This window comes from Macrosteles quadrilineatus, unplaced genomic scaffold, assembly GCF_028750875.1.
Source record: "Macrosteles quadrilineatus isolate MER2022 unplaced genomic scaffold, UCM_ALF_1.0 Scaffold_7__1_contigs__length_78375512, whole genome shotgun sequence".
NCBI lineage: Eukaryota > Metazoa > Arthropoda > Insecta > Hemiptera > Cicadellidae > Macrosteles > Macrosteles quadrilineatus.
Window position 1 is genome coordinate 77,442,122 of NW_026542600.1, and position 26,005 is coordinate 77,468,126.

Consider the following 26,005-nt stretch of genomic DNA (forward strand, 5'->3'; position numbering starts at 1 on the left):
TCAACTAATGATATCACTGACATGGTATTTTAATAATTTTTCCTGCTGATGGTAACATTATCACTAGAGAATACGTTGGACTGATACAGCGGATTCAAAACTCTACAATCAATTTATTTAAACATGATAATGTACCCCCTCCCCAAGTAGCTGGTCTACTTTTTACGGCCACTACACTAGTTCAGTTTTACCCGTTAGTGAGAACTGAGCTAAGGTGAAAATTAAATAAAGAACTGTCGAAATTCACTATTTAACCATGAAAGATCTACACCTGTAACTGATGTCATGCTGAACTGTGTTTGTGAGGAGTCGGTTCAATTTGTCAGTGGAATCCTAATACAGGAACAAAATCATGGTTGAAAATATCTTCGAGGGTTTTGCCAATTGCAAGGAATTGAAGAGTAGTTGTTACTATTTCGAGGGGAGTGATAGCTGATTGCATTACTGGACAAGTTTCCTTGTAATTTTTTTGAATAATTAAGCCAATCTTTAAGACAGAATTTTAGTTTGTATATGATGTTCACATGCAAGTATTTTTAAATTTTTAAAAGGAAATCATTCACCCATATAGTTAGTTGGCTTGCTTTTTCCTTTCCGTAGCAACACACATTGTACTGCATTAGTCCGAAACAATTGTAGAAGTACTAACAATGAAGGACTGCACCATCACATGTCTTTAACCAAACTTTAACTTTTAACTGATTTGTATGTGCCTTATTGCGGTCAGTTAAGACTGATCAGTTTTAATTGACTATTCAAACTGATCGTGTATGGGCCACTTTTGTAATCAATCGCAATGTGGCTCTTTGCTGGGAATCAGATGATGCAGCATTTTTTTATATAGGACTGCCATCGTGAGGGACTTTACTATAAAGAACTTCTTTACAGGCTGAGTTGATATGAGCTAATATACTTCTGCTAGTAAGTCATGTGACTAGCAGAGCTAAGTCACTAGTTACAAATGTTTTGTTCACACTGCACTAATTTAATCGCTGCAAGTAAATTGACGCTTTATTTGATTGAGGCTTAAATCACAAGTCAAATTTAGCAAAAATATTAGCATCTTTGTACAAACAATTCACACAAAACTAGGTTAATTTAAGGAATTTAGAAACCTAAAAAGGTATAATTAATTGAAATTAATTGAAAAGCCACAAATTATAATACAAACAAACTGTATTTAGAAAGTCACACAGACAAATGGAATCTTAACGAATATACTGTTTAATAAATAGATACAATAGTGTTAAACCTAAATAATACTTTAGTTTCTCACTGAAAGAAATCAACAACAAATATACATGAAATTAATAGTTGAATACTAAGGTTTTATTTTATTTTATAAAACGCTTAAAAAATATTATGTAAAAAGCCAGTCTTATTTCAAATACAATAATAACATAACTAAGACAATAGTGAATGAGCTTGTGAACAGAAAAACTTAGCTCTACCTATATGGCCAACACTTCATACTTTCCAGGACTTGGTACAGTAAAAGGATATCATAAGCATAAGACTTAACCATAATTAGTACAGAATAAAATCAGAATATATTGTGACAAACCAGAACACTAGTATATTAACAATCAAAACACATTAGTATTGAGGGTTATTAATAGCTACTCATAATGAATGGAAACTCTCTGGTATAATATAAGGAAACTCAGAGGTGAATTTGAATCATTTCTCTTCCTTAACTTTAATCTGCTAGACAAGTCTCAGCAGTAAAAATAACAGCTATGAAGGCAAAGTCCTCTTGACCACTAGAATTGTTTGAGTTTGCCATTAACACAAGGCACATTAGAGTAAATTCATCCCGAAACTATCGGACAGTCATCAAAAATCTTTGGTCGTCATACTGTAGAAATAGGGAGTGAAGATTTACATTTCATCGATTTCAGTCTCCTTCTCAAGGAAATCACGCACAGACTTGTATCCTCTCTCCTGTGCTAGGTAGAACAACTGACCTGTAGGAGTCTTGCCTTTTTGAGTTCGGCAAATAGAGCAATTGCACAGTTCACGGCATGGAGGGCAGGACCATTTCTGCAACAGGCAGAAGACAAGAGGCTTGCAAATAAAACTGTTATTTTGAAACTAGTCACCTGAGACTAAATTAGGGCTGACGACGTAATGTATGTTAACCTATTTATATTGTCATAAATCAATCCTGGAGGCAATGCTGAATAAATTAACTGGAGCTATTCAGATATTACATGTTAATTGTGAGTGAATAGGGTTAAACAAGAATCAAATGGCAAAGAGTTAGTTTCTGTTAGCATAGGACTTATTAGAAAGGTTGAATAATAATTATTATTAGTTTTAGTCTATTATAATATGAAAGACACTGAACAATCAGTTAAAATGAAGAAAAACTTAATGAAAATTAAAACAAACTATCAAAGTTAGATAAAAAATTGATACTTTATTTTATTTGTCTATCAGATTTAAGTTTATTAACCAAAGTTTCATCTTCAAATCAATCAAAGGGATACTTACAGGGTCTTTCAGAGCTTCGACAACGAGTTCGCCGTATCTATTTTTCAAACATGGACCACAAAACTGGCCCCGAACACCGTAGCAATTTTCTGACCGGCAATAAGTTTTCATGTCTAGAGTCTTCTGCCTGAAAGATATTACATTTTTACTACTGCCATAAAAATATAACTTCAGCAAATTTTTAAAGAAGTAATGATCACTACAGGCGCTGTACTTAACAATTATTTTTTTTTTTTTATATTTACAAAAAATAGATCTAAATGTTGATCGGCACGGGTTTTGAATTGTAGAATAAAGGGAGTAGCTACTAGTTTACCTTAGAAGTACAGGTATGCCACAGAACACATAGAAGTCCCCCAGGGCATGAAATATTGTGTGTTTTATGTGTCTTGTGTGTTCTCTAGCCCACCTAGGCTATACTTCTTCTCAAGTGAGCCCATACAGCTCAAGTCAAATGTCATGGCTCCTCCGGAAAAACCCACCACAGTGGAGACCAGGTCAATGATTGACAGTGATATTTTAAGTTCTTTAAATAGCCGAATGGATGATCTTTCAAGGAAATACTCGGACTGTGAGAAGATTCTTGAGTCAATTGAGTTAACTCACCAAAAGATTGATGAAGTCAAAGTATTAATTAATGCTCAGCGAGAAGATATTAACAGATGTCTGAACACAGTTGACGATCATTCCCAAGAAAATTTCAATCTACGCCGTGAGTTGGAGAAGGGGAAGCAGGAGCTCTGTGAGGTTCAGCGATACTCGTGCAAAAAGACTGTAAATACACAGGGCATCCCCGAGACCAGGTCAAAGAATGTTATGGAAGTTGTGAAGAAAGTGGCAGATGTTAACCTGAAGTTTGAGATGGTGGATGCAGTACAAAGACTCGCCGGGGGCAGCGACACATTGAGACTGCGGGGCATCATTCTCAAGTTCGTTCAACACGGCGACTGCGATGAGATGTTATGTCTTGCAAAGGTAAAGTGTGGATTTTCTGTATCCGAACTCGGTGTCACCTCTGAGAAAAGCCTACGTCAATCCGTCTCTCTCAAAGACCCACAGGGAACTACTGTATCTCGCCAAGTATGCAGTGCCTGATGGCTGAGTAAGGTTCATCAGGTTTGGCAAAGGGAAAGGTGTTGATTTGCAAGAGGGACGGTCAGCCAGCCATCCATGTTACTTCCAGACAGAAGCTGCAGGACCTGTAGTGATGATCCCTTCAAAATTTTGTTCCCTTGAGATATTGCTTAAGGTTTACCATGCACATATCAACTCACACATTACATATGGTATTGAGTTATATGGAGCTACAAGTAATCAAAATTTACAAAGTATTCTAATCCTTCAAAAAAGGGCAATAAGAATCATGTTAAATCTGGATGATGAAGAATCGGCCAAAAAATATTTTCCTAAATTAAAAATTCTAACCGTTTACAGCTCATATATATTGCACACTATTATGCATGTGAGGGCTTCTGAAGACAAGGTGCCACTGCTGGGGGATAATCATAGATATAATACTAGGCATAAAAATTATCCATCCGTAACACAACACAAACTGGAGTTTTATAACAAGAAACCAACAGCTGCAGGTATTAGGTTTTTGTACCATCTACCAAAAGAAATATTTGATATAAAAAACATTAGGTCTTTTAAAAAAAAACTTAAATTGTTACTAATTGATAGAGCATTTTACTCATTTGAAGAGTTTTACAACATGTAATTACATTAATTAAATTTTCCTGTTTTATTTAGTTTAACAAAGTATTTTTAATTAGTAATAAGCTGTTTTGACGCCATTCTGTATTTATGCATATATTTCATGTAGGTATATAATGTATAAATCTTGAATAAAGCTTTTCTGATTCTGATTCTGATTCTGATCTACTCTCACCATATTTCCAGTATATGGTATCAATTTAAACATCATTGCTTATTTGTTTGTGTATGTGATTTTATAATTTTTTTTAAAATTTGTTTTCATTTAAATCAATGGTAATGAATAACCATTTTATATACCATCAGAATGTAAGGGGTTTAAAATCTAAAGTAAATACTCTTTTCGGTAACATACTACCTATAGAATCAGACATTGTTAGTTGCTTCAGTGGCAACAACTCAGTTTGGTCTGCAACCTTTCTGTGGCATCTCACGTAAGTGCGTGCTGTGTGCACTTCCATCGCCTCAGCCTTACCACAGCCTCTCCTGGGTAGCATAAGTCATGGTAAGCCGTGTCATGGGCTCAGGAGGAACACAGCTTTACAGGTTGGGTAACGTTTCAGCATCTCAGCAAGCTCACTCAGGGTCCCCCTTCGAACTTACAAATGAACTTCGTTGTTTCTCCCAGTCATTTTTGCATATTTTTTGTGATGCTGATAATGGTATCTTAATATTTTTTTTAAATGAAAATCTCAGGATATTATAGCGATTGCAATATTTAAGGCCTAGTTTATAAGGTAAAAAACTCACGAGTCATCGCCATCGTGGGAGTAAATAAACATTACGTCATGCTCATGATGCTGTGATCGTTGTAGATGACCATGAACGTGAATCCAAAGTTACAAAGTATTAAGGATCAACGTTTTCTTGATACCAACAGTATCTCAAGTTTTTTTTTGGAATTGAGGAATGAAACCGGTGCTTCCTTTTTTTAGAGTGACTGCAAAATTCATGGCTTATTCCAAGTTTTTTGGGGTTGTCAAAATTCACAACTTATTTACGGTTTAGAAGGTTTTTGCAGTTGAGTGCCCCTGTCACTCTCTCCTTTTCCTTTCAGGCAGTTGGCTTCAGTCAACAGCTAGACAGGAGACAACTAATTATCATCATACAGTTGTTTTAGATATATTTTACCATTCATCGATATACAAAGGTTTTAGGGTAATTGTTGATTTATATCAGAAACAGTTTACACGAAACACACTATACTGTTTATGTTTTTATTATAACTATTTTATGTTTTGTTATCTTTAGCGTATTTAAAAGGACATATTCATTGAATATTAAATAAATATTTTACTCTATTTTTTACGTTTTTATACAGTAAAAATATGATTCCTACTGAAATTTGGTTTTTATTATACCTGGTCAGAAAGACTGTGTTGCGTCTCTTCACATTTTAAATTCAGAGCGACCTCTGCCAGGTTAAAAGGATAAATTATCAAAAAGGATTTAACTACCTGCATTGGTGACAGGTGGTGCCATCCTCGGAATACACTTTGTCTCTGACACCTTCTGCAACTCTCTTCAGGTCGTCTTCAGTGATGTCGTCAACAGAAGGAATATCACGCGGTGCTCTATTGTTATTTGTGGAGTTTACTTTTCTCCGTTTGGTAGTTTGTACAACTCTGTCCCGGTCATTATCAGATTCTTCCTCATCGGAGCACTGAAATAATTGCGGTACAGTTATAAGCAATTATAAACTCAGTACAATTATAAACAAGCTATTAAAGAGAAAGTTAATGAGGTATGAGCATAACCGTCGCTTATAAGTAAGATTCCTTACCACCATACAGTTATGGACTGCATTTCAATAAACGATTCTTTACCTCAAAACAATAATGGAATGCTTTTAAATAAACAGTTGGTAAAAAGGGGGAATTTCGAATTTCCCCTGGCCCTGGCTGACATCTAGGAGTTGTTACGAAAAACAAATTCTTCTAAACAGTTGTAGATAAAAATTCCTTCTTTACAATAAAGGAACTCTGGGCTCCCTTGTATAAAAATATCTCAACCCTGGAACTGCCTGTTGGATTCGCTAACATGCTAGCATATTTTGCTGTAGTTGCATGGTTAATTTTAAAAATTAATAAAAAATATTTTTAAGAACGTTATAATATGAATATTGTATAATTTGTTTCAGGAAGAAACAGAGAGAGTTATTATGTCATTTATATTGTAATAAAACCTAACCTACATTTATGACCTATTTATTTATATGTTGTACCAAAAATTGCAATACTATTATACAGGGTGTCACAAAAACCCATAGCGGGCTATGCAGAACCCGCTACTTACAAAAATAAGATGAATCGCTTCGTTTACCAGATATCCGCAATTTTATATTTTTCACATAAAAACTTTTATCTTTAGTTTGTTCCAACCGATCCTTATGAAACTTTGTATGCATGTTAAGGTAGAATTGACCCATGAGAGGAAAAAATTATCTTGATCCAATACAAAATTTCTAAATGGTGGCCATTTTAATTTTTTAAAATTTAAATTACCAAAGAATGGCTGATTTTATAAAAAATGTAAATGGCCACCATTTGGAAATTCTGTATTGGATCAAGATAGTTTAATTCTACCTTAACATACATTAAAATTTTCATATGGATCGGTTGGAACAATCAAAAGATGAAAATGTTTACGTGAAAAATACAAAATGGCGTGGGTGACGCAATAGACACGCCCAAGATAATTTTTTGACTCTGCGCACACACGTTCACTAATTTTTCCTGCCGGGCGCTGGTAGTTTGGCCCACGAAACTGTAAAACATGCGTCGTATCCGAGCTAAATCAATATTAAAAATATATACAAGTTTTGTACCATTAACTATATAGAATATACTTTCAATATAATGTAAAAATTTGAAGCCAAAAAACAAGGGTGCATGAGATCTACCAACTAATAACAATATTCTGTGTTAAATGATAAATCAATCAGCTGTTTTCGATAATACTGCATTGATTTTGATTATTATTTAACCCAACACACTAGTAACCTCTGGTGAGATGGTCCTGAACTTTATCTATTTTATTAGCTTTAATTTTAGCAAATTTTCCATATAGGGAATAAGCTATTACTGTAGTACTCATTATAAGGCCTAGACCCGGGACCGATTTACTTTTTCGTTTTGAGGCCCCTAAAGGCCAAAAACACTATCCATTCAAATTCATATACAGGGTGTTTGGTACTCAGTGTGAAAAAAAATTTTTGGTGTAAGTACAAAGTAAATGCAGTATAATGATGCATATAAAATGTCCCAAGTCTAAAAATTAGCTTCCCAAAGAATTATTTTATGTTTTTAAAAAATGACTATGTTTTTAAACTTGATACAGCTATTTCTCAATTACCTGTAAATGGATTTGAGTAGACAATGTCATTTTTGTGTTCTACATTAAATTTTGAATAAGAATAATACAAAATGACAGAGGATCAGTTGTAAAAACTCCATCGTAAATAGATTCAAAGATAAAAATTAAGATGTTTGGTAAAAATTCAAAAAACATTGGTCAATTGCATTTGTTCACGCCCTGTATACAAGAAAGTGTCGGAATATGTTAAAAACTGCGCCATTTTATAAGCTTTCCAACCATATGCTACACCATTGAGCTTTCTGTCTGCTTATGTACGCTTTTGTGGTTTGAAGACTACAAATCATGGCGTCTTTATCATTTAAAACATAGAAAGTCAGCATGTATTAAGCAAAAGTTGTATTTTTGTTTCAGCTTGAACAGTAAAAACAGTAAAAAAGTTCCCTGTTTTCTGGCATTCAAACCACTAAAATAAACAAAAAAATATCTAAACCTCAATAGTGTAGCATATGGTTGGAAAGCTTATAAAATGGCGCAGTTTTTAACATATTCCGACACTTTCCTGTATACAGGGTGTGAACAAATGCAATTGACCAATGTTTTTTGCATTTTTATCAGACATCTTAATTTTTATCTTTGAATCTATTTACGATGGAGTTTTTACGACTGATCCTCTGTCATTTTGTATTATTCTTATTCAAAATTTAATGTAGAACACGAATGACATTGTCTACTCAAATCCATTTACAGGTAATTGAGAAATAGCTCTATTAAGTTTAAAAACATAGTTATTTTTGAAAAACATAAAATAATTCTTTGGGAAGCTAATTTTTAGACTTGGGACATTTTATATGCATCATCATACTGCATTTACTTTGTACTTACACCAAAAAATTTTTTTCACACTGAGTACCAAACACCCTGTATATGTCCGTTAGCACGATAACTCGAGCAAAAATGATCCGATTTTGATGAAATTTGGTATAAACGTGTAAAACTTCATTTATTCAAACGAGTCTGGGAACCAGCATGATCGGACTATGGGAATAGGGATTTAAGAGGGGTTTTATGGGGTAAAAATAGGCTTTTCCCATTTTGACCCTAAAAACACAAAATTTCACAACTTCTTTCCAAACCATTTAGTAGAGCTTAAAAAACAAATAATTTAGTATATTGAAGCATTATTGTGCGCCTAATGGTTATGGATAAAATTCCAAAAAAATTTAAATTTAAAATTCCCATCTTATTCTTATGGAGATTAAGTCAACTGTTGTAGTAGTTTGCTTGTTTATAAATGTGTTTTGATTGAATTTGGAAAATACATTAATTTCTTACCAAAGTACGGTATTAACATTTTACAACAAAAAACACTTTTTTACCCTCCCTGTTGCAGCAAACCTTAGTACTAGTTAAACTAATTCTATTTAAATAGGAAATAAATGTGATATTTTTAAGGAGGCATTTTAGTGTCAATCCAATCAGGCAAATGGAAATTCGCTTAGTCTGCAGGTATGCTGTGTCGGGGGTATTTTACATTACATGGGAAGTCTGTTCTGTGTAAAGTCAATGATTGTACTCTCATTAAGTAATGTTATTCTTATTATTTAATAAAGTTGGTTAATTTCCTTACATTTTGCCATAAATTGTAAATAGTTCAAGTCAAGTTAAGCAATATATAAAGAGTTAGGCCTATCTAAAATTATTTGTGTGAAAAATACATATTGAATTGAGTGAAAACTAATTTTTAGTAAATTTTGATAAAATATACAGCGGAATAAGCCATTACCGTAGGTCTCATAGTAAGACTGATTTCCTTTTTCCTTTTGTTTTGATGTAAGCAGAGGCCAAAAACACCACTAGTCATTTGTGTGTGTGTCTGTTAGCACAATAACTCTGTGAAAAATATTTCAGTAGGCTATGTGGAAAAAATAAATTAACATGACGTTGTTTTTGGTAAATGGGTAATAGTTTCATCTCACTGAAATTAGTCATACCTCAAATTTTCTAGATAATCTAGCTTACGAGATAGCCCATAATCTTTTACCGCTCAATTTGGTTGTTCAAAAGAGGCTTCACCCCCAGGGAATCAAAAATAAGACTGGACAAATTGTAATATCAAAATAATATAGGTAAAATAAAAACAGGGGATAAAAGTTAAGTTTGGAGAGAATACTTCCAGAATCTTTTAATTGAAAACTTACCAAAGTGTACAACCTTAGTTTATTTAGTTAAGAGTTTGAAAACAATAATTAGACTGCATATGGATCAGTGTTGGGCATTAGGCAAAATTACAGCTAAACGACTGGTGAATTTTGAAAAAAAAACCCTCCAAAGAAAAAATATGGCCCAATCCATGAAGACGGAATTTCGAAATAAGACAACTGGACAAAGATCTGGCAATAACAACTGAAGTAAGGAGTAGACGGATTAGGTGGGCAGGTCATATACTTAGACAAGATGTGGACGTTGCTATCAGTAATTTCTTAAGGTACAATCCAGAAGGCAGAAGGCCTCCAGGCAGGCCGAAACTAATATGGAAGGGCCAAACACACCAGTATCTAAGGAGACTAGGATAAATAAAGAACATGCCGGGAAAAGGCTGGAGGCAGTGTGTAGGCTAAGTACCATTGGCCAAAGTTCTAGTAATTTAGTATATCTATACAGAGAAAATTTCAAGAAACTGTAAATTTAAAATTCTTATGTTTAAGGATAAAAAGTAAAATGTTGTACAGTAGAGTCCCGCAAACTCGTCGTAATGTGGACTGGAAGGGTGCCGAGTTTGTGAAATGTCGGGTTATCGGGAACTAGGGTTCAAAATAAAAACAATACATTTTTTTAGCCTTTTACCTGCCTTCTTTATACAGGGTGTTTTTTTAAAAACTTGCATCTTTATTTATGTAAAAACCGCAATAGATAGAAATATGCAATTTTCGGGAATCATCTATTAACGTAGGGGGCCCAATTGTTTTGAATTCTACATTACATTCACATTCCCCCCCTTTCCCCCCCTGCCCCCAACTTAATTTTTTTAAATAGCAAGGTCCCCCTTGTGACATATCAAATGAAAGAGCATGAAAAAAGAAAATGTTTGATGAAAAAAAAATTGGAAAATCGGTTCATAAATTTGCGAGATATTTCCCCCTCCCCCTCCCCGGAACTTTATTTTTTTTAATAGCAAGATACCCCTTGTGACATATCAAATGAAAGAGCATGAAAAAAGGAAATGTTTGGTGAAATTTATTTTTCATTTGATATGTCACAAGGGCGGGTACCTTACTATTAAAAAACAAGTTATGGGTAGGGGAAAAGGGGGGGGGATTATCTCACAAATTCATGAGCCGATTTTAATTTTGTTTTCACCAAAAATTTTCTTTTTTCATGCTCTTTCATTTGATATGTCACAAGGGGTACCTTGCTATTAAAAAAAATTAAGTTCTGGGGAGGGGGAGGGGGAAATATCTCGCAAATTTGTGAACCGATTTTAAATTTTTTTTCATCTAACATTTTATTTTTTTATGCTCTTTTATTTGATATGTCACAAGGGGTACCTTGCTATTTAAAAAAAATAGGTTGGGGGCAGGGGGGGAAAGGGGGGGAATGTGAATGTAACGTAGAATTCAAAACAATTGGGCCCCCTACGTCAATAGATGATTCCCGCAAACTGCATATTTCTATCTATTGCGGTTTTTACATAAATAAAGATGCAAGTTTTTAAAAAAACACCCTGTATATATTTATACAACAAGTCAGTGTTAAGTCATCAGATATAGTACAACAAATCCTTGGTACGAGTTGCGAGGGATTTAACTTGAGCTGGCTTGAGTACATGTTGAACTAGGACTCAAATAATCACTAATTTTCTGAGCCAGGTAATGGCCGAGTTATCCAGACTGTCAGGTTATCGAGTGCCGAGTTTGCGGGACTCTACTGTAATTTGATTGTACAGCAAACCTTAGTACTTTTAAACTTAAATGCATTTAAACAAGGAAAAAATCTGCCAATTTTAAGTAAAAATTCTTGTGAAACAACAACCAGGCTTGCTGCGGCAGGAGTATTATTAAAAATACTCCAGGCATTAAAAAATTAAAGTAATTCAATTTATTCAAGTTTAACTGATACTGCAGGTGAGTCTGAGGCTTCGTGATTTTCCATGAGTATAACGACATTCAAAACTCAAGTTTCGCATACAATTTTTTATCCAAATTATTATTATTAAAATGGTAACTAAGGTAAAGAATATATATTATCCTTAACACGTTCAGTGCAGCAGGCATTCCAACAGGCGCTCGCCAATGGCGGGCCTCGGCGCGGCAACGTAACAGCAAACACAATTGGCATTCAAATATTTCCATCTGACGAATAACAATAGAGCAGCGGTGATTGTACTACCTTACCCCGAGATTGGACGTAGTTCCCTAAAACACCCAAAGGTAGCAGCTCTGCCTGGATCAGTAGTCAGTGGCCTTGTAATATGGCTTGAAGAGAGAAAATCCTCGAAACCGGGACAAAAGCATTGTCAGACGAGATTTTACGGGAAATTTTAGTACCAACCTACACCAAAATAAAGCTTACATTCTAAGCTACAGGCTAGCAACGGTTTTATCGTTCCCCGACAATGGCTGAGCTCATACTGAACTATTGTAGTGGGGATTGCGCAACTACATCAATTGATGTAGGCCGGTTGGGGCGCCCGTTGCGCGACTACATCAATTGATGTAGTCAGCACTGTACGTGTTAAAAGATGGTTTAAAGTGAACTAAGCATCTACAGGAATTATAATAATTGAAGGGCAAATGTCTGTACTTACATAATTTACAAAGCAGATATTTTCATTTCCAAGAATCAGTGTTGCAATACTGAAAAAGTAATTTGATGAACAAATTGACTCGGAGCAATTAGAACAAAGTATACACTTTGATTAGTCAGTTATAAAACAGTAATTATACTGTTATTTGTTTAATTTATATACACAATTACCAACATATATGTTTACAAATTCAAGATGGAAGACTACTGAAACCAAAACAATAAAAAATTTTTTATAACTCCATTTAAATAACTGAGGTTGACAACATAGAACTTACTTTGTACAACCTGTACTTGGAATAAAATACATTGTACAGTATTAAAAATAGATAAAACTGAAATTTAACTCACTCATCCGCAAACTAAATTAATTTAATTTAATATAAATTTTTATTTTCAAACTCTGTACTTGGAATAAAATACATTGTATATTATTGAAAATACAGTACATCAAACTGATATTTAACTTACTCATCTGCAAACTCTACTCCTTCAAGCTGTTTTTCTGCTATTCTGTTTGATCGCCTCCTTTTGACTGATACGGGTGGCGATATGTTTTCTTTTGTCTTGATCCTCATGGACTTTTTAGGCAATGGCTGTCTACTACTCCTTGTCCTAGTGTGACTGACTGGGGTTGTATTTTGATCCTGGGCTTTAAAGATTCCTAATTTGATCATCTAAAAATAAATACAGACACTGATAATTGAGGCCTATATGAAATTTTTCATATAGTAGAAACAGGTCCGAGCTATTAAGGAATATAGGTGGTTTTGGTAGAGGTTTGTAAACATAATAGTTGGTATACATACTTTAGGCTATAGACTATATAAGTATGAAGGGGTAACAAAAAAACTTTGATTCTTAAAAACACATGGTATATATACAGGGTGTTGAAAAAGTCTTAACACACCCAAAAATAAAAGAAATGGCTTAGATAAAATTTTGCAAATTCAACAGATCATTGTATGATGACTTTTATAGCGTTTTGCAACTCAAAATTTTCAAATGTAAAGACCCATTTTGTGACCCCTCATTTTAAAATTCTTGTAAAAAAAAAAACAATTGATGTGATTTAAAACTTTTTACGACCATCCTGTAGGCCTACATAATGGCGGCCTAAATGCTTTAAAACGGATTTGAAATAAAAATCTAACAACGTCCATTGCAGATACACAATTTAATCATGTTTTGTTTTAGGTTGTACAGAAGTTGATGTGAATGTGAGTTTTTCTCAACATTTATCTGAACTCTTATTGCCATTATTAGGAATAAAAATGCAAGGTAAAATTACAGTCTATTGTTTGTTTATTGTAGCCCAATTTATGTAGGTAAACATTGTTTTTAACACTAAAAAAGACTCATAAATACTATAACGTAAACTCTAAAGACTAATTTTCAAAGTATGATTATTTTCTACGTCTGTTCAAAGAGATTCAAAAATAACTTTTCTAACAACAATGCATTGTGTTAAAAGTAAGTTACTGTAAATATTTTTGGTAAATCAGCTGTTCTTAATTGTTTTTATTTGATTTTTAAATTAATGTTTGTTTTTTAGTTGAGATTCCAACGAGTTGTTAAATTTGTCTCTAGTTGCCAAATTTTATTCACTATTATTTGTAATCCAGTGTACCACATTCGTTTTTAACATTGCATTAAGTGTTTTAGGCTGCCATTATGTACAGGATAGTTGTAAAAAAATTTAAATCACACCAAACGTCTTCTTTTAACAAGACCATTAAAATGAGGGGCCACAACATGGGCCTTCACATTTGAAAATTTTGAGCTTCCCCCTTTGAGTTTCTGCCCTAAAACGGGGAGGGGGGCAAATTTGTTATTTCTTGCAAAAAGCTAGAAAAGTCATAATGCAAGGATATGTTGAAGTTGCAAAATTTTATATTAAGCCGTTTAGTTTATTTTTGGGTGTGTTAAGACTTTTTCAACACCCTGTATTTACAAATTATTCACACTTCAACCTTATCACCTTCAAAGGTGTCAAACTGTTGTCCTTTCATACCTCTTTTCGTGTTTGGAAACATAAAACAAGTCACACGGAATAAGGTCAGGTGAATAAGGTGCGTGGGGTAGCACAACCATTTAATTTTTAACCAACAACGAGCGAACATCGATATCTGTGTGCGCAGGTTTGAAAGAACCAGTCTCCTGTGTGCCACAGATTGGGTCTTTTTTGTCAAACGCTGTTGTGCAATCTTCGTAAAACTTCTAAATAGAAGGTTCTCATCCTGGGGAAACAAACTCTGAGTGAACAATGCCTAGTGTAATAAAAAACAAATACAAATCAGTATGCTGAGACTGTAACAGTTTTCAAGTACCGTAGCCTATTTTTTGTGTATTGATTCTGTTTAATTTGAATGCAATACAATACAATCATAAGGTATGTCAGCAAACAGTTTAAGTAACAATTTATTTACCAAGAAATAATAAATATTTCAGCAAAAATGTGAAATGAAATTAGATTAAATAAAGAACCAATATGAACCAATGTAACATTATATTGCATCTAGCTCTAATTAAGATTATTTTTAAACTTACCATCATTGTATTTTCTTGGATATTTTTCAATCTTAAGAGTTCATATTCTGACAGACTATCTCGATCGGCAGCCATTTTTTTCTTAGCGTCTCTTTGAACTTTTTTTTAATGGAAGGAAGTCCTGAAATAAAAGGTTAAAATATTAAACTTATTAATATTGTTAAAATAAAAATAATATTTACCACTCTTTCTGCTGTTGATCAGTTCATGGTAGGAAAGTTTGATGTTGTAAAATAAGCACGTATGTTAATTTATGCAATGCCTTTTTGCTATAGGAATCCAATCAGTTTCATGTTTCTTGATTATTAAACATCACAATTATAGAGGGGTCTCATGAGCATGAATTTGTGAAATACATTTTCATCAAATAGTTTACTGGGTGTGCATTAATACTAAACAGTTAAAAAATAAACACTCTACAAGTACTGTACATGAACAGTCTTATGCCAAATGTGTATTTATCAATTGCCTGGAGTAAATCAATTAACGTACAGTAGTCAGGCAAAATTATAAACATAAATAAGATAGAATTGATTATTTAATTTCAGAGAACAAAAGAATGAATTTGTATAGAACAGGTAAAGAAATCCATTATATTATTAAAGTGATACATTCCAATTTGTACAAACGCTTAAGGCCTTTTATCAAATAAAAATATAGGTATATGGCACATCAAAATTAAGCTTAGAGTGTGTATATTTGCCGAAAAGTATTGGTATGGACCAGTGTCTTAAGGGCTCTGCCCCACAGGCCAATTTCCAAAGGGAGTGCCTGACATGCTTCTAAAGTTTAAATGATTTAATTCAATTCATTAAACAGCTGGTCAATGCAATTAACTGGTGTTTGTTTATTTACTCGAAAAAGATGTCTGTGACGATTTATTTAGATTGAGGAAATATGTGGGTTATTTAGTAAGAGGGTTAATTTTGGTAGTACAAGTTTTTTAGAGTTTTGCTCACAGTTTCATTTGCAATTTATGTAGTAAGCTAGGCCTACATGTAAAGAGGCTTGACTAAAATTGAAAAATAATTCTAAAACATCTCATTCATGAAGCATCAATAATATCAAGTAATTTATGTTATTGTTACACTAAGGTATGTAGTCATATTATTTTGGATCTATTGATATAAATAGTAGAGGTTTGAAAGTAAGTAGGTTTACACTTTACTGTAAATCAATTTATCTTTTCAAATTAAATCATAGAGTTCCAGCATTTTTAAACACCACTTATACACTGTAATGGCTGCCTAGGAAGTTTAAACCTCTTATCTAAATATGAAGAAAATAATTTTACTTCACTATGTGGTAAGATTGAGTTTTTATTCTTAAATGAATAATAGATGTGTAACTATTTTATACAGCAGAAGATCTAAAGAACATTATTCATTTCCACGTTTTCTTCCCGCTACGAAGCACGGGTATAGCAGCTTGTTAAATTATTAACCTAGTATCACTTTTTTGTTAATAAAGAAAATGTAGCCTTAGAACTTGAATGGGTGAGGTTCATAACACCAAGTTTAAATAAAACTAAATACTTTAAAATATGAAATTTCATAACCCCAAGCGTAAAAATTAACAAGTAAAGTGTACCGAGTAAAATTAATACCGAGAGATCATAAGTCCAAGTTTCATAACCCAAGCAAATTCAGGGCAACATGGCCCTTTCTTACACTTAATAGAATTAGATATAAAACATTATTTACAAAAAAACAATATTTAAATAACAAAAATTATCTTACAAAATGACACACACACTCAGTCAGTAGTTAAACGCAAGCGCTAAAACAGTCCTGGGACGTACCAGCTTTAGGCCATACGCTCGAAGTACAATTTTTTTAATGCGTCCGCCACTACAAATCGGGTACGACTATCATGTATTTTTATGGATGGAGGTAGATTGTTCCAAAAACAGCACGCAGTTACAACAAATGACCTGTCATATACTATACTGTACTCTGATGAGGTAGCCTATGTGGTCTGATGATGCAACGTGAAAGATTAAGTATGTGAACTCCTCAAAGTACCTTCATCTACTAAGCTAAAGTCAATTTCAAAAGTTTGGCAATCAATTAGGCTATGTAAAATTGAAAATGCTTAAGGGTATTTTTACTAACCTCTGATCATTCAACTTGAATATTTTTGATTTAATGAAGAAAGGTGTGATTTGCTTAAAGCATCTTAAATCTTTTACTGATTATGATTTTTTAATCTATTATTTTTATTTAGAAGTTTGTTAATATTTTGCATAGGTTACATACTGTTCATGCTTGATTAGGCCTGTTTTCATGTAATGTATTTTTTCCACATTGTGTGGTTCTTTTTAAGTTCTCAAAAAATTTCTCTGGTTTCTACTTCGCTTGTTGCAGTAATTTGCATTTGCAGACCCTGGTTTTTGATGCTTTGTTTTTTTTATTGTAAATTGCATATTGCATGACAAGTAGACTACTAAGTTATTGCACTGTACCGGTATATGTTTCATGATCAATAAAGAATCATAATCTGAAACAGCAAGTTTGGTGACACCACAAAGACACAGCAAATCTGCTGCTAAGCTCTCGATGGTAAGCTAGAAGAGAAAAAAATCAAATACTGGACAGCCCTAATTTCACGCAGTAAACAAAGGCTTGGTCCCAATTTTTGTTACCTACAGCAGCAATTTTACCCAAGTTGTTACTTCTTTATCTTTAAAAAACAGACTGTACCCATTATTTATCGTGAGAATATAATAATAGGCAAATTAAGGTCGTTCTTAGTAAAGTAGAAAATCAGTTAGGCCTCCATTACAGAAAATACTATACAGAAAATCATAGCTGTGTATCTGAGTGACTATAGTGTTCGCCTGGTAATCAAAAGATCGTCGGCTCAATCTTGAGAAATGTTAGAAGATTTTAAATGGTTCCAAACTGGGTCAAGCTGTCCTTAATTATTGGCTTTTTAGTAAATGGTAACTTACTGACTAATGAGACAGCCGGTCTTGGTCAGCATCAAAGCTACACAAGGCAACTCACTCCATTCTACACTCATCCCTCGCTCATACTGTATTTGGATTTAAACATGCACCTAAGTAGCGTCTCCATCTCAATTGATAGAGTAAGTTGTTAACTCTTCTTATATGTACCTGTAGGTTAAATCGACTTGTGTTTTGACAAAAGAAAAGGATAACTTGGAGAATGTAGAAATTGAAAAGGCTATAGTTTTCCCCCATAAACTTAACTTGGAATAGAAAATTTTTCTTCTTAATACAACAGCATTTCAAGATATTTTTAAGTACAGTAACTTACAAACTGGAATGGAAATAGATTAACTTAGGCCTACCTATCCCTTATGCCTGCTCTGCAGGTTGCATGTTTGACACAATTTATCCAGTTCTTAAGGTCGATTCACACAAATCAATTTTGGCACAGTTTAGTCTCAGTCAGTCTTCCGTCACTTTATTTACATGATGTTACAGTCAAAAACGTTTAATTTAGGCCTAAACACAATATTCTATCAAATTCTCATTGTCCCTCTTATTGATTGTTACAAACAGTACTTAAAATATAAACACGATCATTTGAATAAAAAAGCACTAGGCCTATTAAGTTATCTAACCTCAAACACGTCCGTCAGGCATCCGAACAATCCAAAAATATCGGTAAGAAGCTTTAGAAAATAGAACGCAATAGAAATTCCATTAACTTAAGGTCGATTCACACACATCAGTCACGGCACGTTGCAGTCCAGTCACTTCAGGCACTTTCCAGAGTTAACAAAAATATTCTTTAGGCCTAATGGGTTTTATATAGCGCTATCTACACTCACCTGTTGCAGTTCCGTCAGTAGCTCTGCAGTTCAGATTTCTTTTCAACGATATTTTTGGATTGTTCGGACGCCTGAGGGACGTGTTTGAGGTTGGAAAATAGTACTTTTTTTAATTAAAATGATCAAATTTATAGACATAGACATAGACATGTTTTATTCATGAATTGGGTACAAATTATACAATGTAAATCTCAATCGTCAAATACATTATATGGTCTAGTAGCATTTAAATCAAAACGAAAAATAATTAGTTAAATCTATTTTATTCTAAAGATTTAAACAAATAAGTCAAATAAAAATGCCATGTTGAATGAGATCAAGCAGACAGGAATTCTTCGGTACTGTAAAACTCACCTTCCACCAAATAATTTTTCAGTAGTTTCCCAAAACCATTAGAACCCAACCTTGAACTGCACTGCTTTACTTCTTCAGGAAGCCTATTAAAGAAAAAAGGGCCCGAAAAATTTGCATTCCTTTCAGAAAGGGTCAGACGATGACATGGAGTACGAAGATCTCCTCCATGCCTAGTGGGGTATCTATGACATTGACCAACCGATGGAATATCCTTCAGATGATTTACTGCAGACATTATTGCTCTGTAGATGAATATAGAAGGCAAAGTTAAAATGTTGTTCTCCCGGAAGACTCCTCTGCATGAATGGAGTGGTGGTAAGCAATTGAGGATACGCACTGCCCTTTTTTGTACGGTAAAGACCTTACCACCATGGGAAGAACCACCCCAGACTTCAATACCATAAGTCATGACTGAGAAAAAACAACCATAGTAGACTGCTACTAACATTTCCCAGTCAAGAAGAGGTTGCAACGTCCTAAGTGCATGGCAGATGCGGTTCAACTTGCAACAAAGCTGTGATACATGATTGGACCATGACAACATTTTATCCACAGTTAGACCTAAAAATTTCACAACAGAGCACTCTTCTATCTCGAACTTATTCAACGAGACGGATTCAGGGATCTTATTGAGAGTTAGGAATTGCATGAAAACGGACTTATCGGAGTTTAGTCTAAGATTGTTCAGCGATAACCAACTTAAAAGTGAACTAACTGACTCTTCAACTCGAGATTGCAAATTGGAACATGGACCTCCAAACAGTAAGGGTGTGTCATCCGCATAGAAGATTGATTTAGCTGAATGAAGATGTGCTGATAGATCATTAATATACACGATAAAAAGCAATGGTCCGAGAATACTACTCTGAGGAACCCCGAACTTGCATTCAGCGAGATGCGACCGAAATCCTGAAATCTCAACAAATTGCATTCTATTTTAAAGATACGATCGGAACCAAGCTAGTGGAACTCCTCGAACACCATATTTTTCCAGTTTCTCACAAAGAATATTGTGATTAACTGTATAGAAAGCTTTCGAAAGATCACAGAATACACTCAGGGCTGGTTTGCGCTGTTCAAGGTTGGATAATACATCCTGAACAAACTCAACAATTGCTTGAGTGGTTGAGCGACCCGCTCTGAAGCCATATTGGTTTTGTATGAGAATGTTATTCATGTCTAGATGATTCATTAACCTGGAATACATAACCCTCTCCATTACCTTTGATAAAGTGCGAAGAAGAGCAACCGGCCTATAGTTGTTAACATCGCATTTGTCACCTTTCTTGAAGACCGGGACAATCTTTGCTGTTTTGTAAATATCGGGGAAAATACCTGATGGATGACATGGAAGCATTAAACAGATAAACTAAAGGGTCTAAAATGGATGTGTACATTTGCTTTAAAAGAGAGCTGGATATTTCGTCAGAGCCTGTAGATGTTTTTGATTTAAGCGATTGAATTGCTTGCTCTATCTCTCTGGAAGTAACTGGAGACAAAAACAAAGAATGCATTGGAGGGGTCTGCTGGACAAGATTGACTGCAGTAGACGATTCACCGAATGTAGATCCAACAAAAGAACCTGAGAAATGTTTTGAAAAAAGATTTACTACTTCAGAAGGTGACTGAACCAATGAATCCTGGGATTTTAAGATGGGTAAAGAAGAAGGTTTCAACTCACAGGTCTCTCTACGAACAATATGCCAAAGGGCCTTTTGCATGCAGTCAGCTTTCTCTAATTCACATGAGATATCTGTACGTTTTTCCTGAATCAAAAGCCTCCTGAACAGTTTTTTTCTCTCTTTCAAAAGTGCTTTCAAGGCTGGATCCTTAGTATTTCGGACGAGAATACCCAAATCGACATTACTATTGGCAAAATCTTTCAACTCCTTACTCAATGGTTTTTTGTGTTTCCCCCTTTTTTTCTTAATTTTCTTTAAAGGAAATGATCTATTAAAACATGTTTGGACAATACCATGAAAAAATTCGAATTTACTGTTTACTTCATTGACCTGGTGCAATCTACTCCAATCTACCTGAGACAAAATTTCCTTAAAATTAGAAATATTACGTTTACAGAAGGATCGTTTCTTAACAAATAATTCTGTTGGTTTGCAATTGGTTCTTATTGATACTAGCTGAGAATCATGATCTGATAATGTGTTTATAAATGAACGACATGAAACTATATCAGTGTTTAAATTGGTAACAACATTGTCAAGGAGGGTTTCACTGGTGTCAGTGATTCTAGTGGCATGATTAACTAATTCACGTAAATTGAAAGATAAGAAGATATTTCTTAGCTTCTCAATACTTGGATTAACAGAATTAAGAAAATCAATATTCCAATCTCCACACAGTACAATTAACATATTATTTTTCAATAGATGATGAATTATCTTTTCAAATTAGTTAATAAATTCTTGTTCATTATTGTGTGGAGGTCTGTACAAACAAACAATTAAAAAATTCAAGTCATCATTAAAAACAATACTATTTACAATTTTAATATTTACAACGCAAAACTCGAAGGAATTGGCTTTACATAGCTTCTGAACCATGTTATTTCTATTTGACACTTTAAGACTAAACATACTATGGTTGTTATAGTAGATACAAACACCACCACCCAAACCTGAACCTCGACAAAATTTAGAGACACAAGTAAAATTAGGAACAATAAGAGGCTCGTCCTCATGCAGCCAGTGTTCCGAGAGACACAGTATGTCTGGAGGCTGGCTCCAGGAGGCGCAAAGCTCATCTATTTTGTGTCGTGCACTTCTTATGTTGAGATGGTAAATACAAAAATCAGTTGACGTTAATTTGTCGGGTTCAAGTCTGAGTCGAGTGCCCTTTCTAAAAAATCATTTTCAAACGGAGATTTTGCAATTGCTGGCAACGGTGGGAAGTTATCATTGGAAGAGAATGTGGACTCTCTGAAGGAACTATTGATGTTAGGGGTCTGGCTTTCTCTGAATGGCTCTGCTGATGATGGGGAGGAAGGTGAAGGCTGTGGTGAAGTTTGAGATGTCACATCAGGGTAAGGTTCAATAAGAGAGGTTGTGTTGAATAAGGCGTCTACGGCAGTAGGGGCACTTCTCTCAGCAGATGGACCACCTCTTTCAGCTTCACACATCCTGGAAGGTGTAACAAGACCATCAGTTACAACCGGAGCTGGGGTAGATGACTGACTCTTGGCTCGCCTGATGAACTTGGTGATGTGACTAGCTAAACTCTGTTTACCACGCCGGCTGTAGTGGAGTCCATGTCTTGTAAAATCCTGTCTCTTAAGGACGGTGTTTACATCATGATAAAACAGTTTGAGGTTTCCAGTATAGTTTTTTATTGCATTTGCTAGAGTGTGGTTACTGAAGTATATGTTGTTATTGAGTGAGGAGTCATCGTGACGATAAGGCACACTGTTGATGAGGATGTTGGTTTTGAGTTTAAGTGAAAGGAGTGATCGTATTCCCTGTGAAATAGTAAGCTGGGATGGTTCTTTGTAATTAATGCAGATCGTTTGTACCAGCCAAAATAATGATAAAGTCGTCTTCATTAAAATCCTTAACCATGCCCAGGCCGTCATGAATCACATGCTTCAGTTTGGCGCCTGATTTTGCATATACAAACACTTCATAGTCCTTCTCTAACTCCCCCAGGTAATTAGCAAACTCTTTTCCTTGGCTGTCAGCCAGTATTGTAATTCTCTTCCTTCTAGTTACAGAAGTTACAGTGGGATGAGCCTCAAATGTTACTGGCACCGATTCAGGTGTTGCCGGTCTGTGGACCTGAGCTTGGACTTGAACCAGGTGACCACGAGATTCAGATGGCGAGGATTCAGTTGCAAGAGCCGCAAACCTGTTGTTTACAATAGTCGAGTTTAATTGATCCGGAGTTTTACTTGGTTTAAAGGATTTTTTAGGTGTGATGAATTTTCTGTCTTTAGATAAGGTCGAAGATGGCAACTTGTTTTTTTCTTTTTCTTGTAGACGAAGATAATCAGATTGAATTAAATTTATTATTGAGTTTTTGTTTTTGATTTCTTCTTTCAGTTGACACAGAGACGCCTCCATCTTCTCTATCTGAAGTTTTAACTGCTTAATTTCTTGCTCAACGTTTTCTTCATAACATAAAGAGTTCTCAAAATTTTCTTTCCTTTTAAGCTTTTCACTTTCTAGAAGTCGTGTTAGTAGCTTATTTTCTTCCGAGAGCTGAGAAAGATTTTCTTTTAGATCAATATTTACAGTCGTTGAAGCATCTAATTTATTAAGGACTCCAGTAATGTCAGGTATCAGGTCGACAATAGCATCACTGCTATATTTATCTGAAATTGCAGAGAGTGTCCCTCGAAGATTAACAGCAAAGTCGATTACTTCATCGTTAACTAGTTGTTCTTTTAAATTGCTGAGGTCTTTCTTCGCTTCACGCAATAAATTTCCACGTCCTCGGTGCGTCAAAGGTCCAGTCATTTTCTTAGCTCCTTCGAACTGCTATCGGGCTGTGTGCAGTACAGTTGTGTGTTGCGGGACTGCCTATCTGTATTTGCAGGTGCAACGGTGATCATACACTGAGTTTCAGCGATTGCTGAGAGATGTCGTGAGCGTGTACTTATGGCGTGTTGCAAGCTCCCACAATATTTACCGCAGATTCCCTTGAGCTGCAAACCTGACTCTCTAATGCGCATGCGCGGATTTCGAATTTGAACTCAACGGCAATCTTGCTACAATAATATTGAAATCCTGTCTAACCTATCCTAACGGTCAGAATTATTGCTCATTGATATTATTAATGTCTATTGAGAAAATAAGATTTAGCTAATGTATATCAAGATCTAAAAATAAGTAGCTAATACAGATCGTTGTTTACTCACTAAACTCGTCGTTTAAAAGAAAAATAACTAAAAATTCCTTCAGCACATTAACTAGCAGACTAATCGGTAGGTCAGGCCTACCACCCCTGTATATTTTAAGTAATGTTTGTAACAATCAACAAGACAAACGTGACAATCTTATAGAATATATTGTGATTTAATTAAACATTTCTGACTGTAACAACACTGTAAATAAAGGGACGGAAGAGTGACTGCAATCAAATGACTGAAGAGTTTGACAGAGAAATTGCGGATGCAACTGTGACTGGACTGATATGTGTGAATCGACCTTTAAAGAATAAATTTGTTGACTGTGACGTGACTGATTTGACTGTACTGTGGCATGTCGGAACCGATATGTGTGAATCGACTTGTATGCCTATGCTGGCCAAAAAGTACCTACTTAGCCTTTGTAAATAACTTAAGGTACCGGTAGCCTAACAATAAGGTTTTGTACACTTGACATCAGCATAGAATCTACGGCATAGATATTGACCAATATTGATGTGACAAAGTTCTAATTGCGTACGACGACAATAAATCATTTCATTTCATTTAATTTGACGATATGAGAATCACATTAAATAAGAAGATTCAGATAGGCTAAGAGCATTTATATCGGGTACAGTTCCTTAACTGGGCTATACTAATATCAATTAAAACTATCGAATTTAAAATATTGATTAATAATCGATATTTTTAAATATATCTAGGCCTATTATAAAATTAAACTATCATAACCTAACCTAACCAACCAAATTTGGTGATCGTGAAAAATCGCATGAAGGTTTACTAATCGAACCGATAGTTTCAATTGATATTAGCATAGTCCAGTTAAGAAACTGTACCCTTCCATGATTGTACTGTAGCTAAACCTTCTGTACAGTGTAGTCCTACTGTACTTCGAATTTGAATAGTAAAGACTAGGGCCTACAGAGGAGACGACAAACCCTTGGCTGTCAAACTGTGAAATTTCCGACCAAGAAAAAAAATAGTTTTATCGGTAAACTCTTAATACAATTTGTGCAGTACTTACCAATTATTAGGATACTGAAATAAGGTAATCAACTTAACTTGTGTGACAACGAAACGAAACGAAAAGATTGAGAGAAAATAAATTGCTTAGCAGCCTTGGCTAGACTAACGCCATCACCAAGCCAGTCTTGGTCTTGCTTGACAGTTGACATTCACATCACATCACATCTCACCTCACTCAACCAACACTCAACAGTTCATCATCACATCTAGTCGCCTCGCCATTAGGTGCGCTGGTGGTTGGCGCGCTTTGACGTTCGCAACAGTTCGTCTTAACTGCCGCTAGGTATCTCCTCTGAGTGGAATTTAATTTACAGTTCTCGCTCTGGTTTTGTAGAAGCTGGTACATGACCTGCCCAATTTGCTCTGAACCATTTTAACTTTCTCTTCCGCCTCCATGTGCATGCATATCTAATCAATGTTTTAAAAGCCGAGAGTCGTGTCTCTTACCTGAGACCGATGATTGGCTTATAATACTCAATCCTCTACTAGTTGTAGTCGTCACTCAGACGAGACCTTCACGATAGAACACCACCGTGGGTGGCTATAATTGTGCCCAATCGTCCTAAAACTAAAAATATTACTTATATTAAACTAAAAAATTCTAAAGCCCCAGGTTCAGCAGGTCTCCTGTCTCCTCACACGACCTCAGTCCAGTCCCAGTCTTCAGTCCAGTCCAGTCAGTAGTCCAGTCTCCAGTCCAGTCCCAGTCTCAGTTCTCTCCCAATGGTTGTCAATGTCAAACTGTTGTTGTTGTCAGACCGTAGAAAGTGGCTCGTAAAGGTTTCCCGCTAAAATGTTTTTTATACAAAAAAAAACTATATAAACTAAAAAAAAAAACATGTTTCCCCATAGATAAGGTGTTATTATCTCTATGGGTAGCTTCTCTATTACTTTCAAATAACTAAATTTAATATACCATGTAATCCTCACTTAATCCAATTTTGATGATTTATTTTTCATTTTGGTACTGCTAATAAACTTTTTGACGTTTCAAAACCTATATATAAGAGAAATGTGTTTTTGTCTGTTTGTTCATCTTCAAAATATTCAAATATTCAT

At 34.7% G+C, this 26,005-nt stretch overlaps 1 protein-coding gene across 1 annotated transcript; it reads right to left on the reverse strand.

The window, feature by feature from the left end:
• Nucleotides 1–1,184: 1,184 nt before the first annotated feature.
• Nucleotides 1,185–25,069, reverse strand: LOC128998342 (cell division cycle-associated protein 7-like). The gene is made up of 7 exons (XM_054424445.1): nt 24,945–25,069; nt 14,884–15,004; nt 12,805–13,010; nt 12,335–12,383; nt 5,670–5,875; nt 2,497–2,623; nt 1,185–2,043 (listed from the first exon to the last, which is right to left on the reverse strand). The coding sequence occupies exons 2-7, from the start codon at nt 14,956–14,958 to the stop codon at nt 1,882–1,884; spliced, it is 825 nt and encodes a 274-aa protein (XP_054280420.1). The 5' UTR covers nt 14,959–15,004; nt 24,945–25,069; the 3' UTR covers nt 1,185–1,881.
• Nucleotides 25,070–26,005: the final 936 nt, after the last annotated feature.

Excerpts from the sequence above, each read along its gene's own strand:
- LOC128998342 (XM_054424445.1), bottom strand. The coding sequence starts at position 14,958 with ATGGCTGCCGATCGAGATAGTCTGTCAGAATATGAACTCTTAAGATTG. Across the intron at positions 12,384-12,804 it reads GGAGTAGAGTTTGCAGATGA|TATTGCAACACTGATTCTTG; the intron begins GTAAGTTAAATA and ends TTACTTTTTCAG. Across the intron at positions 2,624-5,669 it reads ACCACCTGTCACCAATGCAG|GCAGAAGACTCTAGACATGA; the intron begins GTAGTTAAATCC and ends AATATCTTTCAG.